General features: G+C 38.3%; 1 protein-coding gene across 44 annotated transcripts in view; it reads right to left on the bottom strand.

Annotated features, from left to right (window-relative positions):
• B3GNTL1 (UDP-GlcNAc:betaGal beta-1,3-N-acetylglucosaminyltransferase like 1) overlaps positions 1–18,624 on the bottom strand; it is a 111,485-nt gene that overhangs the window by 6,818 nt on the left and 86,043 nt on the right. For 34 of the 44 annotated variants that reach the window (XR_005840661.2, XR_005840660.2, XR_005840663.2 and 31 more), the window contains 3 exons: positions 11,193–11,328; positions 2,802–2,870; positions 692–766 (listed from right to left, as the gene is read on the bottom strand). Coding sequence is in view for 21 of the 44 variants with exons in the window: in XM_040649630.2 (XP_040505564.1) it covers positions 692–766; positions 2,802–2,870; positions 11,193–11,328 (280 nt within the window). In the remaining 23 variants the exon portion in view is untranslated. Of the gene's footprint in view, positions 1–691; positions 1,436–2,801; positions 2,871–11,192; positions 11,329–18,624 lie in introns of all 44 variants that reach the window. The other 10 variants (XR_005840682.2, XM_040649622.2, XM_046902101.1 and 7 more) reach the window with 3 other exon arrangements.

Raw genomic sequence — 18,624 nt, 5'->3', positions numbered from 1 at the left:
TATGATCTCAGAGTTGGCTGTAAAGTTGGGAGGGCTAAGTTAAAAGGGAACTGTATGAGATGTGATTCAGCTCATTTATCTTTAAACAAATCTACGACAGTTTTAAAATATCCATGTTTCTATGTAGCTTCAATTTTGGTTACTTTTAGAGACTTTTTAACTGACAGCATTTACAATTACAGCATAGTTGCTATCTTGCTTTAAATCTTCCCTGCTATCCCACCATACTGTGCTATTATTTTAAATATAACAGCAAAATTGCTACTGGTTATCATCTCCTGGTTATGTTACCACTGCCAGCCACGGAAATGGTGTCAGAATTCACAGTGCCAAACAAAATAGTGTTCAAAGTCTGATTTAAAAAAAATAAATAAAGCCTTTGAAACTCACAGGGCTGCAATATTTTAGGAATAAACAAGACCAGGTGACCAACTATACATACTTTTTTGTGCACATAATGTTGGGCAAGAAGGTAAAATAGATCCAAGTCCCTTTACTGAGGCTGCAGTTTTTATCATTCTTAATATTACATTTCTTAAAACTGCTGTTTTATAACCCTGAAATGCACTGCACAGTTTGTTAGAAGGGCCGTTCAATTGTATAGTAAAGACTTCTGGGAAAACAATTACATAGAAATTGATTACAACAAGGAGCAATTACTGATTTTGTACATGCAGCTAAGGGTACTCACCTGCTTCACACAGATAATGAAAGGTGGAGTTGCTTCTCTGAAGTGACATATAGGAATTTTTGGTTTTGGTCTCTCCTGCAAGCAGAGCAGTCGAACAGCTAAGAAGCATACACGGGTACTTGTTTTAGTTGTAGGAGCTATTAAGCAGTAAGAAGAGGAAAAGCTAATTTTGAGACCTCATTTTAAATAGTCCACATGATAAAATAACTAGGGGAATGGTGAGTGGAGGCATGTAAAGAACCCATTACTTTCTTACCACAACTTTTCAACGTAGTTGTTTTTCTTTCAATAAAGTTATGCACTACAACAGATCTTAATTAAGAGCTTTCTACTGTTGAAAGGAGCAGCGCTCATTCCTCTCCTTCAGGTTATCTGCCTTTTAGCCCTTTCCCCAAATGATTTCCTCTCGGATCTGACTGCAAGGCATGTTGTTATAGTAGCCTATCACATCAAATACTATATACTTTTTTTTGTTTTTTTCCTTTTGAGCTGGTGTTACCCCTTTAGTGAGCTGAATCAGCTTAACATGCCATCAGAGAAGTATCAAAGCAGGCACAAGGCAAGCAGCAAATACAGAAGCAGAATCCTTCCCCTTCAGTTAGCTGTTAAATGGCTTATGCCCAACTGAGACTTCAACATGGATCCAAGCTGCAGAATTTTCTAAGGATTCATAACAGCTTGCAGTATAATCTTATTTATGAATGATGTGGGAGAATGGCTGTGTTGAAGACATAAGCGCAGGATCTGCAACAGAAATACCAATTGTATTACTATTAACTAGAGGTAGTTAGTGAGTCATATTCCTGGTCAAAATCCTCAATTCTGATTGTTTTCATGCAGCTGGGAAGCACTCTCCCAGCATAGATTCTGATTTTATAATTACTCTAATCACAAGCTGCATCTGAGGAGATGCTCCCTTACCCCTCCCACAGCAACCTCAGGGTAATTTTATTCACAAGATAACATGCTGGAAAACATCTTTTGAGGGTTTCTTTTCTGTCAGATCAGCTAACTGAATTGTCATCCTTTAGCCACAAGACTGCTAGACCCAGTATAAACAAGGCAGTGGGAGTGCGGGGCTGAGGTCAGACCACCCCTGCAGCCAGACCGGCTGAGCCACAGTGTCAGACTGCACTCCCAGGGACCTGACCCAGTGAACCTGAGAGCTGTCGTGTCACTGAGTCTCTGAGGGACTGAATCTGGATGAAACTACTCCAGATCTTGGAGCTAATTGCTACCATTAAATTAATATTGTAACAAAATAACTTTCTTTATGTTTTGTTTATTGCTATCTAAATATCATTATTCCTTCTCTGTGGAATAAAGTGTTTCTGACTACAATTTTTAGGCTCCAAGGGAGCCTATCAGTTAAAGTCTTATTTAGATACAATATGACTATAATTAATCTATAGAACAGTTACAATTCATCACTGAAATTTTCTTTTAATTAGTAGACATTAGACTTTAATCCATCATTAGTCAAATGCTACTCCCATCTAAAAGAAAAACTGTCAGAGAAGGCAATACTTTATCCCACCAGAATATATATATTTGTCTTTTTAAGCTGACTTCAATTAACGTGAAGTTCTCTTGCCTGCCTGCTTCAACCTGGAAGATGATCTCTTTGGAAGAGGTTTGCTGCCATCACAGTTTGTTAACAGTGGAAATACCACCTCACAAATCTCCATATTCTTCCTTCTACTTTTCTCTTCATTAGGGAAGTTTGCGTCTGTAAGTCCTCCTACCCATTCCTCTTTGTTCTTGTGGGGTCTTTGGCACCTCTATAAAGCCCACTGCTGAAGAATCACACTTTGTGCTGGTTTCCATCTTACCTGAAACAACACTATTCAGTGACAATTCCTCTGTCACTATTACAGATGAGGTAGTCTCATTCCTGTGAGCAATACCGACAGGGATTCTGGCTCCACTGTGGTATTAATCTCCAGCTATCTAGTCTCCTACATAGTCATGGCCTCCTTACCTCTAACCACTAGTCATGGTCTCCTACCAAAACGAGTTGTCATACAGTATTAAAAGTTTGTGATATATTCTTTCATCACATTTCTCAGAACAATCTCAGATCACAGTAGTGAATGCAAAAGGAACTAACCTCAGATTCTTCAAAAGTGTAGAATCCTTTTGCTATTTTCTTTTCATCAACATCACAAAATGCAGTTACCTGGAGAAAAGGAAGCAGAACGCTTTAATGCCATTCTTTGCTATCAGTGGGTATTTCACTTGGTCACCATGGTCTTCCTATGGAGATTAAAACATATTATATCCTGGAAAAAACACGTGAGATCATTAACCTCACATCCTCAGCGACCTGCTGAGTAAACTAAAGACAGAGACTGGCCTCCTCATTGCAGCACTTCCACCAAACACTCCAGATTTGATCATACAAACCTTCCTCGTTCCGTCCAGTCCAAGCCCATCAGCTACAACGAGATCCCAGTGCTGCACGAATGCTATGGATGCTCTGGTAATACCAGCTTCAGTTCTCAGCCATAACACCCCAGGTCTGCTGTTTATCTCTAGATTTTATCTCTATTTTTCAACTGAAAACTCCAGCAGATTTTGTTGTTTCAATACATACAGTTACTGTTGTGTTTTTGTTATTCTTAATGTAGTTATGGAAGCATTATTTATAGCCCTTCTGGCCAAATATTTCACATTTTTTAATTTGCATTCCCCACAAATACACAGGCATAGTAAATGCCTGCAATCCAAAATACACAGTGGCCTCATTTTGGAACCATTAATTTGTCAGTAACATTTTGTAAGACTTTTAAAAACAAACGTAACTATGTTTTCCTCTGACTGCCTTTGGGTCTATTTGTATCATCTGCACAGAACTTTTACACTGAAGCAGAACAGTGAAGGTATTTGAGGTCTTGCAGAAATCAATTGTTCTGGTGAAAGCTGGGTAGCAGCTTTCCTATCTTTTTAATCGTTGCATTAAAATTGATTAACAACACTTAACATTGGGAAAATTTGAATAGCCAAACAGCTGTATATTAATTTACTAAGTTAGAGAAGCTGCAGAAGGCTGAAGCTTACTTTCGGTACATACATACATCTCTCTCCAATTTTCCTCCTTTGCATAAGATAATTTTATTTTACCTAAAATGACCTCATTCTGTTTGCACAATAGGGGACGCTGACGCAAGAGCATTGGTGTCCTAATGCTGAACTTCTGCATTCTTTATTGGTTCACCAATGAAGAAAAGAACGTTAAGGAAACATTATGTTTTCACTTTGGAGCTGTAGGAGTAGCTGAATCATGTTTCAGGCCAGTAGATCCAGACTTCTGCTCTGGGTGCTCCTGATGCAGGGGTCACTCTAAGGACACAGCCCATGCTTCAGGCTTTATAATGGGACTAGAGAGGGAGTGCAGGGCAGTACGAGGAAGCTAACAGACATCGTACAAAGTCTCTGTGGTCGATGCAGGCTGGGTTAGACAGCCCTAATCACAAGCAACTTCTTCAAGCACAAAGAACCAACATCTTTCCTAGGTTCTCTTTTGTCTGTGCTCAGACAAATTAATACATCCCCAACTCTGCTTTCCCCAGCCATCATTATAGCTTACTGTAGCTGAAAAAACAGAAGGTGTGGGCTGTAGATGAGCAAGAATTGAGCACAGTAAACTTCATTCAAGATCTCTGCTGCTAAGTATCTGCACATCTAATTTTCAGTGGATTCAGCTACCTTAAATCTGATATCTACGGTATTAGAAAAGAGGCCAGACTCCAACGGGCAAATTTTCTGATGGTGTATACCCTGTGGGTGGCCAAAATGTAAGTCAACTATTTTTCTGCCACACACTATTTTCCAATTAAAGAAAATCTGTCTGGAGACAAATTCAGGACTTGCACACAGTTGTTTATGCAAGAAGGGGAACTCAAGGCATCAGGCTTATTTGAGATATTTATGTTAAGCTATTAGGCTTACCCAAGTTGCCTATTTTTTTCTTGCACTAATGGGCTCATATCTTGCATCTCCTATGAAGTTCATCTACCTATACAGGATCCACTGGCTTCTAGGGAGGAAATTATGAACTACAAAGCTATAAAACAGTCTCAAGCTTTTTTTTTTTTTCCCCTCCTCCCAGCAAAATAACTCATCTGCAATGCAACTGACAACATGGCATCATTGAAACTTACCGTGCCTTCAGGGGACACATCAGTTTTAAGGAAATGCATAAATGTTTATGAATTTTTGTTTTGAACAACACACACAAATCCATACAGTTTCAAAACAAACAAAAATATTGCTATAACAAGCTATATACAAGCTACATAATTACTGTAAGTAATAGTTACAGATTGTAACATACATTAACAGTGGTGTAAAGGGAATGGGGAAACAGCTTTTTCCTTCTAAAGAGAACATTTATATGGCTCTAAAGATCAGTTATTTACTCAAATCTAGGGGAAAAAATTGGGGAAGATAAAAGCATGCCTCTGGCTGGTTCTTTTTAATAAACACAGCAGCTGTGCAAAGGGACACACAGGCTTGGACTATCAGACCTCCCTGGTAAAAGGAGATTAATGGACAGGAGATTAATCCTACTCCACATGCAGAACCTAAGTAGTCAGTAAGAGTGGGCTTAAGGTGCAACTTTAATTATCTAGCTGTTTGATCTGCATTACTGTTATACACAAATTGTTAGTTTCATGTTTGAGTCACTTACTGCCTGCTTGGCTTCTCAAGACAATGTTTCTTCCTAATTCCCATTCAATTCAGATTTTCTAACAGAAAAACTAGAAAAATTAATTAGCCTGATACTGTTCTTCTATGGTGAATGATGTTCATAGAGTTTTATTCCCTCATCTTATTTTTACCTGGCTTTAAGTCTGTACTGATCACTGACAGCATGAAACCCAATCACAGCAAATTCTGAAGATGTGTTACAGTTGGGGCAGAAGGATCTGAGAGGCACGTTTAACAGAGGAGAGGGAACATCTTAGGAGACTGACAGAAAAAAAGGACAACCCTTTTGATATATGGTCATTTGCACATTGTCCTCTCTCTCTCGATTACATCAGTTGGTCTCATAAAATTTCTTAAAAGACAGTCTGAAAAGCTCTCTAAAAATTCTTATATGTGCAGATGATCTCTGTTGCATTCTCTCTCTGTCTCCCACTGCTCACACAGTCCTCCATGCATTTTAAACTCCTACTGACCTTCCTGATTCTACTATTTATAATTCTTTCACTCATACTTGTGTAAAGCCTCGGAAGCACGTTAATATACATCTCTGCAAATGTTAATTCAATTTTGGCCACTCATGTCAAAACAAAGCAATGGAAAGCATTATAATGTAAGTTTAAATAGATACAAGTAATGACAAACAGACAAAGGGGCACACAGAGGCAGAAACATCTTCAGCATGCCATAAGAGGAACCACAAAGACAACAAGCAATTCTCAGTCACCGTCTGATTGATTTCAGTATCAGGATGTTGCTTTTATTTCACCCAGCTAGCATTATACCACAACAAAAGCTGTGTGTCTCTCTAAATTCCCAACATGCATGTCATGTACCCATTTAAAGACACTACTTCATTAAAGACAACATCATCTTCCCTCTTTACACATATACACACCAAACTTGCTGAAAACAATATGCATGCCAGAACCCAACACGCAAAAATAGCTTCTAAACATTGAACGTACAAAACTCCCTTTACTACATACAAATATAGCTGCATTTAGACATAACACTATGGGAACTACTGGCAAGTCTCTCATTTCTCTAGGACACGTAACTAGGAAAGCTATACCAGGAATTTTTCAGGTATGCATGCCTCAACCTATACAGAGATTGGAAATTCAAAAAAATGCACCTTCATGTCTGCAAACAGCAGAGATCTCCCTGCCATGTTTCAGCATGAAATCTTATCTGTGGTCCAAAATAACAAGTGGTAAAGTAGAGCCTTCATTTTAGGATGCTTTATACCCAGACTAAACTGAAGGTTTCAAAGTCCATCTGTCTCCCTTTGCTCTGTGAGCTCTCTTTTACTGGCTTTCTATCTTGTGCTCCACGGTAAAGGTGGGTGCAATATTCTTCCCTTGATTTGAGCATTCCCACTTCATTCTCTCATATTTGTCATTCGCATACTTCAGTTAAAATGCTACAAAACTTAAGCACTTCTTGCATTTGGGAGGTACATGGCTATGGATGGTTTTAAATGGTTAATGAGCTAGGAAAAAGAGTACAAAATACTTCCTCGCAGCTTTCAATTTTGCCAGTGGTGGATAGGACACAGAAATTTCATGGGCTGGATGTGTATGAGTACTGTTTCCATGCCACCAATTAACTGATGCTTATTTTGTCCTTTCCCCCTCCTTTTCTGTTCACTACTTGAACTATTTTCAGCAATCGGAAATGACACAAAATGTTAATGCTTAAGTTCTCCTTTTAGCTAAAGTTTGACGGGGAATAAAAGAGTGGACAAGACAGCTCAGAAACCCTCCAGGCATATGGAGTGTCCCAAAAACATTTGGTTTCCATCTTCAGCTGCAAATTATAGACAAGACGGATGTGTTTTAAACAAAAAAAGGTCTGTTCGACTTCAGTCTTGCAGAAATGCTAATACTAAACCACTGTCAACTGTGTGAATCAAGAAGGGGACAGACAGGAAACAGAATTTCCCTAAGAATACTGAGATCCTGGTAATTAATTCATAAATAAAACCCGACTAGTTGAATAATTTTTTTCCTTGTGTTACTGTTTAGTAAAAATACTGAACCTTGGATCTTTGCCTGAACACTTTGGAAAAAAGGCATTAATTTACTGCTCACCACACAGATGTCTGAAGGAAAAGACAGGATATAGCTTAGGTGTCCTTTTCTCCTTTGATATAGTCATAATTCTAACTGAGACAGACTGAAGTCATAACGTTACTGAGCACAAGGACTGCTGCTTCCCAGCAATGCCAAAACTTTGTTTTCTGAAGAACACTGTTTGGCATGCAGCATTGCTTCCCCCCACCCCAAACACTGCATAAAACACAAGTCAGCATTAGAAATATAATTGCTTTGTTTTTGACACTGTAAAAATCCTAGAAATGTATGATGTTCTTCTTATTTCTTTTAGTGTATGTGCTCCACATTTCATACAGATATTCCCAATTTAGGAAAAAACCCTACTGTGATTCCACATCCTGACTGGAATCAGTCTCATGACTGTTAATGAGATTCTGAATCTCAATAAAAGGATGCAGCAGCCATGAAACAGAGCAGAAGTGAAATTTCCACAAGTTTAAACTGACTTAAAGTGTAAAATATGAAATTAAATTTAGACAGTTAAATTCTACAGCATGCTTTGACAATCTGACTTCCATTTCAGAGTGTATTAGAGACCTTTTAGGATCATGTTGCTTTATAAAGGTCACATTCAGAACTGGATTTTCAGAGGAGAATGTGGTAACAGTACAGTAATAGATTCTATTTGTAGATCATAGAACCACAGCATGGTTTGGACTGGAAGGGACCTTTAGCCCACCCAGCCCCAACCCCAGCCACAGACTGGCTGCTCCCCTCCTTGAGCACCTCCAGGGGCACCCTCAGCTTCTTTGGGCAGCAGTGCCAGGGCCTCAGCACCCTCTGAATAAAGATCTCCCTCACATCTGACCTAGATTTCCCATTTTTAGATCTGTTACTCCTTGTTCTGTCACAAGGCTCTCCAACAAAGAGTCTTCTAGGGACTGCAAGGCCACAATGAGTTCTCCTTGGAGCCTTCTCTCCTCCAGGTTGAACACCCCCAGCTCTCAGCCTGTCTCTGTAGCAGAGGTGCTCCAACTCTCTGTAAATCTTCATGGCCTCCTCTGGACCCACCCCAACAGCTCTATGCCCTTCTTGTGTGGGGGGCCCAGAGCAGACTGCAACACTTCAGCTTGGAGTAGAGGCAACGGCCAGGTCTCTTGATTGACAGCTAGATTCTGTATCTCTACTATTCTTATTATTAACAGCGTACCTGAAATCTTACCTTTGTTAAAATAACCTTTAAAGAGTGAGAGAGGAAAAGTATGGTACTGGTTCTTAAGGGATGGACAGGATGAAGCAACAACTATTTTCCACCTTTACTTCTATGGGATTTTAGAGTCTTTGGCAGGAGTTGGAGATTAGCCCCAAAATGCCTCAATTTCTAGGAAAAGCATAATATGAAGTTTAACTAGCCTCTTTATACTGTTATTAGTTTAGAGTAATAATTTATATGAATTATATTGCAAATTTTATGAATTTATTTCTTGAAACCTCCGCAGCATAATCCTTTAGATAGCATTTGGAGAAGTGAGATGTTTGAATTGCATAGACAGTCTTTTGCCAGCGACTAAGAAACATCAGGATATCTTTTAACCTTCATTGTGGGCTGAGATGGATATTCACTTTCAGAAAAGCTATGGATAAGTCTGAACAACAACATAAAACCGGGTTTTAATCACTACAGATAATAATAATTTCATCAGAAATTAGGTAAAGACCTCTAATTTTACTTAGGATGACCACGAGCCACTTTCTGAAGCTATTTATTTTTGTTGATTTTTAAGAAAACCTCTGAATATATCTGTAGATTACATGCTGGACTTACTGGTTAAGGTTTGAATACTTAATAGGAGGTATTAAGGATCAGGTTGTGACTATATTGTATCAGTAGTTTTCTGCAGTACGTTCATAGTTGGTGTGTACACCTGCAGCTGGCATGTTCAGCTGTTGTTAAACATGTCTGGGTGCTATAGCCAGTAATTGATGAGTTAATGCTCTATGCAATATTTCAGTATCAAACTAAAGCATACTACAGTACATGTAACTATAACATTGACAGAAACAAAATAGTATCACGGCCTGCAACACTGCCAAAGCAAATGTTAAGTAAGGGTCAGCTGGAATGAATATCAAAATGCAGTTAATTAGAACCACACTGTCAGTGCTAGCATACTAGAGAATTAAAAGTTGTTCATCACTGAAGGAGAAGCAAACTTTGATACTTCAGCAGCTAAACAGCACAAAACCCAATGTTTTTCTCTTGTCCTTTTTTATCGTCTTTGCATCTTCAAATTATCATTGTGTTTGCTGAACAGGATGTGAAGTTCTGAATGAGTCACCTACAAAACGAGGTGGCAAACGTAACACAAACCTAGAGTGTTGTTCTGTCTTACTGGCAACCTCTATTTAAGCTTGGTATAAAAAAAAAAACCCAAGACCTAAGTTGGTGAGACACTGCCACAAAAACATCATAACTCAGTTTCTCCATAACATCTCATAAATCCCTACTTGCACAGTATTAGCAGAGTTTTAGCTACCATCCCTTCCCTTGGAATTTCTTTCCTAATTCTTATCATTTTATAGATAAAAACTTGCAGTAGTTGTTAGTAAATGAGAGAAATGCACAAAGCACTCTGTCACACACACACTGCACTGCATGACCAAGATAGCTGAAAAGACCTGACAGACAGCTCTGTGCTCTTTGAGTGAGGGCCGACTGGACTGATTGGAGACAGAGCTTTTTTTATTTCATACAGTTCACCCATTTCCACATGATATCAATCACAGACATATGGTACTGCAATATTGATGTGGAAATTCAGGTTCAGTTGTTGAGTTGCACATCTATTGTATGAATGCCTCCCAGTTCTAATCATCAATTTCATCTATAGATATACAAATTCCTTCTTTTATTTTTTTCCCCCACATATGGCCTCTGGGCAACTACGTTAACCAGGTTTACGCATACATATTTGTCAATTTGTCTTCCCATCCATATTTTTAAGAAAGGAAAACACATTTGGTAATTAAATCAGTGTTCTGTGGCACTTAATAAGAAACAGTCATTTGACATTAGCCCTAAAGCCTTTATCTAACAAAAAATTATTCTACAAAACAATATTCTATAAAAGAAAGGTATTTGAACTCAGATAAACCTCAGCCCAATTCACCATTGCCAACTGTAAGTGACCTCCACATTTTCAATTGATTGTAAAATGTACAACATGTACAGCAGTCTACTTGCATGCTCCCCCCACAGCAGCTTCTTTTTCAAAAGGAGGTTACAGCCTAACAACTTAGCCAAATACAAACCAGACTGCTCAGCATCTAACAGAGACCCATGTAGTATCCAATTAGGAACTGGGCAAACATAATGAATACATGTATGAGTAACCCTAGATGAGGCAGTTCAGTATTGTACCAAGTGTTACTTGATTCACCTGGTCTACCTGGTTACTGCAAAGGTTAGTTACACAACAGTACCATAAGCAATGATAGAGTGCCTATGCTATTGCTATGCTTAGTCACCAGCAAGCAGGAACAAGAGTACCTAAGCTGAACTACACACAATATGCTTTAGATAATTTAATAGAGCATTTCGAAAGTAGAAGGTCATTAGAGTACTGAGAATTATTCCAATTCACAGTTCTATTTTTTATGAGAATGCTACTATGGTACGTAGGAAGAAAAAAGTGGTTTTGTACAGGTTTTACCAACCCTTAATAATATACCTTTTTCCGATTAGCTGGTGACAAACTTCTGTAGAGCTTCTTGCCTTGCTTGCCAGCATTCCAAATGGTGAATGACGTCCAGGTGCTCAGGACTCTGTCCTCAAGAAACTTGACTCGGTGATTCCAGATGGTTTCCCTAAACAATCAGAAATGTGATTGAGTTAGACCCCTTAAAACTTTTAAATTTATTTTATATACATATATTATTTATATAAATATATACCGTGTGCCTGTATACACACACACACACACACACCTGACTGAAACAATTCACACACAGTACAAAAATAGCAGAAATTTCCCAGGGCCACATGTAACTGTTGGCAGAAAAAAGGAAATTCTGTGGAAGCTCTTGGACAAAAAACATTAAGATCAGAAGTCATAGCTGTTATTTTCAAGAACTTTAACATGGCAATCAAATTCAATACTGACAATTCCAACTGCCCACCAATATCTTGTCTGCCCATTGCCAGACACCAGATGAACTGCCCTATACCCTTGCAGTACATACAGGCAAACTACCTCCTAATCCCAATTCTTCGTGTTCCACTTGCCTATATGTTTATTCTCCTTCGTCAATCCAAACTTCCAATCTCACAAATTCACTACTCCAGCATAACCAATTAGACAGCCCAATTCTGCATGTAAAGTCCAAAGACTGTGGTGCTCAGCTCAACTCTTCAGAAAGTCACTTTTAGAAGATCAGGATCAGTAGACGTTGGTACAATAACAAATAAATAATGAACTGCAAAAGTTGCATACAGCAATGAAACTCCCAGCCCTTAGACACAACACAGCACTTGCTAATTAGTGCACACGTTATGCTAAGTAAGTGCTTTTATTCTGAAGCCTCCCAAGTATTATTCAGCAACGGTATAAATAACCAACTATGCCTTCTTTTGAAGATGACCTTTTTAAGAAATAAAGAGCAATGGAATTTATTATCACTTTTATTTTTGAAGAAAAAGTACTATGCCTTGTGAGATACCTAAGAATATACTTCAGAAATGAGCAAGCTGGCACAAGTCTGTATCAAATTACACCTTCAGGTCTTCAAATTTGTAATACGTTTCACAGTATGACTTAAGCCAAGTGGTTGAGCTAAACAACAGTGAGATGAATACCAACTGATGAACCATGTGGCTATGGAACGAGTAAGAAGGAAACACGTAATATCCTTAAACGCTGATGGCTGGCTGGGATCTTCAAAAGATTCAACATATGACCTCAGCAAGAGAGGACAACTTGAAGGCAAGGATTACGTTCATAGCCTGTACATCCTAACAGACTGAATTAATTCAGTCTGACAACTGTGACATTATTTTTTTCTTTTGTGCACACCTATCACTTTCAAACATGTATTTAAAAAGTCTATTCCCACCATATAATGTAGTATTTAAGGCTACATAATTTACAATGGTATAAAGAAACCACCTGCTCTCAAGAACATCTGTTTAATGTTCAGAGTTCACATAATATTCGTTAACTAGGAACCTATCTGATACTTATAAACAGTGTTCCAGACACGATACACTGATTTCCTTAATTTATGGTTTGACAGACAAATCTAATCTACATCCTTTGAACAAGACACTGAGTTGAAAATTAATTCTATCAGAAATTCTGAAAGACATCTAGTTTTTTTTATCCTTGCTGAAAACCTTTTTAACACATCTTGTGACTCAAAGTTTACACTGATTTAAAAAAAACATTCAGGACCAGATTATGCATTTATGAATCGCCATTCTCTGAAATTAAACACTAACAGACTTGTTTCCTTGTCTTGGGAAATACATATTTTTCCTACCAATACAACTTCTACACAATTGAATATTAAGCTCCATGATCTTCTGATATTATAAGACCATATGGAGTTTATAAATCACGATTCTCCAAGGACATGTTATTTCTTTTGCTTTAAATAAGGCTCCTAATTAACGGGTCAGCACAGGTTATCACAGGACAGCTGCAATAAGTTTCATCCTCAGCTGTCTACCTGGCCAGGTCTGATTTCTGGTTTCTAAGAGCAACTTGCCATACAGAAATCAAAAACCATTCACATTTCCTTGATAGTAAGAACCCAAGCTGTACAGGCTGGCAGAGTCAGGAAGAGGAGCTGCTACACCCATACAGTGGTAAGTCATTCTCATCAATGAATCAGGCTGTTCTCTTCATTGCTAAATCTCTTCTGACTGTCCACAGTCCTGTATGTATCCACTGTGATTCTCTTACAAAACTGTACATATATTATACACAGAGATTTATGATGATCTGGCATTACAGTCACATCTTAATTTTATGAAACATTTTCATTTTTTTCCTTTTCATTATGGATTATCAATTTCCACAAAGGCTGCACCAGATACTATTTTATTGTTCCAAATGACCTTTATGAAGCATACCCCTGGGGCACAAATATATACAAGTATAAAATTCAAGGCTATTAAGTTTACTAGGTAACGTAATTTCTTCCCAAAAGTTTGTTAGCAAGCTTTTCTAGTATTTTAACAATAGAAATTTTGTTTTCACTTGTGCCATGCCTTCGCAGCCCTCATAGCACGCAGGCATATGGATTCCTTCTGTGATTATTAGCAAGCTCCTGAGAGCCTGTCTCACTTCTGCAGGAGATTTCCAAGCACAACCAAATCCTTATATGGCTGCTTAGCACTTCATCATTGATCGTGGTGTGATAACTTGGAAAGAACTTCTCACACAACTAAACGTACCACAAAGAATTAGCCACTCCATATAAAGTTTTGAAGACTGTAGCTGTGCACCAGCACTTCAACTAATGGAAAAAAATCTTGGATTTGATTGCAAATCTCTTCTAATGCAACCACAAGCTGCATTCCTGCTGCAAAGCTTTAGCTGCTGCTGGCATCCTCTGACACTTCCATTTTTCCATGTTCATTACAGCATATTATATTCCCAGAAGGAAAGTTAAAGGAAAGAACTATGAAGGTCAAGTATTTTTCCAGAATCACATTATTGGAAATTCTAGAGCTTCTGCTAGCTTCTAAAAAGGAAGATTGTTGCTTTACATGCAAATGGAAAGGTTTGAAAACTGATTTCACTTTGAAACGTGACTTAGAAGAATAACAGTGCATTATTTTCCAGAGGTACTTCAGAATACGTCCTATTGAGTTGAGTGGCACAGTCAAGCTTTCCTTCTCAAGCTTTAACAAAGTCAAGAAAGCTGGGGAAACAATAGGCAGACTTCCAAGGTGTAAGAGGAATTACCAGATAACCTCTGGTTATGGGCCAAGCCTTCTGAAGATAGAGCTGATATGGAGAAGCTAGTCAGCAGCAGTTCATAGGGTCACCAGCAATAGAGCCAGGGTCAGAAAGAATCAGGCAAGACTTTCAATCTAGTCACTGCTAGGTTGCGAGAAGCTAGGAAAAATAACTGAAATTAATTCACTTAAAAAAGAATAGATAAGGTATTGTTGTCCAAGAAGAGACCAACAACTGCATTTTTAAAGGCTCTTCGGTGAGCAGCAAGAACGGCAAAGTTGTTGGGGAGAAGCCTAAAATTAGGTATTTCTGTGCACGGACTCTCAGCAATTTATCACGTTCCAGCTAATGAGCACTCAAAAAACCATCAGGCTGAAGCAGACTTACTGACCCTATCTTATATGAGTGTTACATTGAGTAATGCAAGTGCAAGGAGTAAGCAAACTGCACTCAGAAAGAAAAGAATGTGAAACTCAACATTAACCGGACCTCTGTTTGAACACAACAATATTGTTATATAGCTTTACTTAAAGCTCAATAAATGTTTTTCTTAAATGAGAATTTTGGATTGCGTGAGTGAAGCCAATACATATAGCAATTATGAATTTTTGCTAGCATCACTATGAGACACTCTTATGGTGACCTGTTATTGAAGAATATTTACTATAATCTCAAACTGAAAATGCTCACTTTTTTTGCTGTTGTTGTGGTTGCTTTTAAATTGATTCCCCATATTGCATGCAGCCTTTTTAATGAAAAAGTTCAGATATATCAACACTTCGCAATCTGGAGTTACAACCCTGAAAATCTTTCAGCAGTGCAAGCCCAGATGGTCATAGAGATATGGAGTCAAGGGGAGGCATTTGTATTTGAGCTTTAATTACAGCAACAACTACAGACTTAATCTTTGTGAAAACCTGCCCTTTATGAACAATATCACTCATGTGTTGAAGCAAAAGGTAGCTCACAGTGTGTCAAAAGGGAGAGTTTCAGTTACACCCTTTTGGTTTCTGGTTCACCTAATTTGCCACATTTTTGGATGTTTCCAGAATAGATAACTGGGATTCCTGCCTTGAGGGATAAGGGAATGCCATTTTCCCATCATTTAAGAGCCAGTGCAGGTGCAACAGACGGGAACTGTAGCAACGTGCAAAGCATACTTAAAGAAAATGCCTGAAACGATCTAGAAGTTGTACAAACCACTTCTCACAGACGATTCTCACAGCTACTTTCAGATTTCATGTTATTACATATTCATATAGCCATAAGCAAAACCTAGAAGCTATCGTTATTCTACGCCATCCCAAAACAAAGCTGCTTTCACCTGAGATAGGATTAAAGGTAACACTTTGGTAGCAGCCTTTAGTATCGTTTCCTAGCCTGTTCTCAATCAACAGCACTTTCCTCAGCCAGAAGGTGGGACACAAACTCTTTTGATTACAGAAGCTGGCACCCACATTGTAACACACCTCTTTAATCAAAATCCTTGAAGTACACAATTTCTTCCTCATTTCTTTAATTTTCTTGTCCTTCACAAATGTCAGAGACACGCAGTTTTTTCACTTGGAAAATCATTCTCATTTGATATGCCCACTCAATCCTCCTAAGCTATGCAGTCTGGAAAGAAGAAGAGGAGCCAAAATTCTGCAGGAGCGAAATGAGGGTATTCATTCAGTGGGTGAGAAGTGTGCTCCTCAGTCCCCAGCAATTATTACCATCCCATCCACCCTAGTAATATAACAATGGAGCTCTGTTAAAGTGTATGCTGACCTACTGACTGAATACAGGAGTCAAGAAACATCTGCTCCATTCCTATTTTGAAATGAAAGATAATGTGACAATAAAAGCTATATGATTTAATGTCTGAGCTCTGTTAAACCTCACCATAACGTTTGACTCCCTCTCCCCTCCTTCCCCCCAGTGAGGTTACATAAGTGAATCAACAGAGCAAAGACAGATGTACAAGTACTTGCGAAATGTAAAAATACAAGCCCAGTATCCTAAAGCAGTACTGAAATTGTAGGCATTGATTACCATCCACAGTAACACTATAAATCTGACCTTCCCTGTACGCGTGGTCCCACATGCTACTCAGGTAACACCAGACAGGAAGAACAGCTATTCAAGTGAACAGCCTCTGCCAGTGTTTTTTTATTCATGGCAGGATAATAGAATTTTATATGAGGTGAATCTCACCTGATAGATAATCCAGAGATGCAAGAACAGAGAACTTTTTAATCACAGCAAGAGCTGAAAGAACAGACTCCTTGCAGCTAGCTTTTTTTACAGCTAGCTTTGCATGTAGAATTCAGTCCTTGCAATCCACAGGAAATTCAGAAATGAATCTTATTTGAACCTTGACCATACTGGTGAATAAATGGATTTTTTTGGTCGCTGTTGTTCTGTTGAACTTCATATGAACTTATTAATTGCTGGACTATATCGTACCACTGAGTTATTACATTTACACTGTTAATAGGTTCTATTAATGTCTGAGTTCATCTTCAGGTCGTGGGTCATTAACTGAGGCTTGGTTTGCATTGTGGCCTATTTTTCATGAAAGGCTTATTAAGAAAGACAGAGACTATCAATGTTAATGCCATTCGCTTTTCAAGAATCTAATGAGGTCATTAGTTTCTATGTTTAATTGAAGTGCCAAACGCAGACATAGACAGTAAAAATGCAGTTGACCTCATCTTTACTACCGTTGTGCAGGAATACGTTACGACAGCATTCTCTCCTGTCTATTTTTGGATGCATGTTTTTGCAAGAAATTAAGCAGGCATTCCAGTGCTGATCAGTGATATCAGACCATGCCTCCAGTACCTCTAAAACAACCGAAAGCATGTTCAAACTAAGTGCCTGTTCTCTTTTGCTTAGATGACACTGGAAGCCTCTAGTGCCTGAAACCAGATGGTTTTAATGGATTATGTAATACTGGATATTTCTGCAGAATAAGCCTTTACAATATTATACTCATTCTGAGCACACAGCATATGACATTACTATAAATTCAAATTTTCTGCATAAAAGAGAATCTCCCGAATCTCAGTAGAATCTACTAACCCTGCTTTCTGCATATCTTACATTTCTCTTGACCAAAAATTTGTAAATTGTTACAAAGATTCACTACCTGCCCCAACTCTCTGTCCTCATGAGCAACACCACTTAAAACAAGTACAGTGGTTTTACTGCTCATTTTACCATACTGACTTTTGTCTTGCAGGGAAGTACATTGTTTAATATACAGTTTGTTTTTCTCCCCCTTAGTAAGATAAAAATCTATACATCTTATGATGTTCTTATTACACACCAAACTTACCATAGTACTTCTCACTATAATGCCAACTCTGATATTCTATCAGATCAGCGCAACAGAGCCCTGTAGCACAAAATACACACGCCCCTAGAATACAAGCTGTAAAGTGAGATAATAAGATTTAGATCCACGAGATACAATATGTGGGATTTTTTTTTGTGGCCCCAAATCTTGTATCATTCAGCCGCATTCAGCAGCTATTTGTCATATACTTTAGATGAAATTACAATGAGAGAGTTTATATTTTTGTATGCATCTAAAGAAATCTAAATATAGCCTGCACTTGGTTCAGGTTCTGTCACACACACACACACACACACACACACACACACACACAGCATTTCATATTTCAGTCTGATACCTTCAGGGTAAGGGAGAATGCAAATAAGTTTTTTCTTCCTGCTTCACAGATACTTTCACCTTTAGAAATCTGTTCCAGAAAGATCCTAATCACAGGAAAAGACCTAAAGAACATTGTTTACCATTACACACACTAAACTAAAAGAACAAAATTTTGCTTGCCAAAGCAGTTTTATATATACACTTTAAGTCTGAGTATGCGGGATCATGCATTTGTCCCCTGAAAAATGAAAAGGGACATGAAGGACATTTGTATAAACTGACATCAGTTCACAATAGGATGTGAGTGCCCACTGTCTTTGCTGAAGGACTGTATATGTACCTCTGTACAAACAAACTCTACTAACTAGCTCCCAACTATTTAACTTTTTAAGTCTGAAACCAGACATAAACCATTAAAAACATCAACTTTCCTGTAAGTGTCACTTTTATCTCAAAATATTAATCTGGTTCCTGGTTTACCACTCCCGTATCCAGGCTCAGGCTAAAGCTGAGAATGCAATGGCCAATGACAAAGGC

This window comes from Gallus gallus, chromosome 18 (genome assembly GCF_016699485.2).
Source record: "Gallus gallus isolate bGalGal1 chromosome 18, bGalGal1.mat.broiler.GRCg7b, whole genome shotgun sequence".
Taxonomy (NCBI): Eukaryota; Metazoa; Chordata; class Aves; order Galliformes; family Phasianidae; genus Gallus; species Gallus gallus.
The sequence above is the reverse complement of the archived record's forward strand: the minus strand, read 5'-3'. Positions and strand labels throughout refer to the sequence as shown.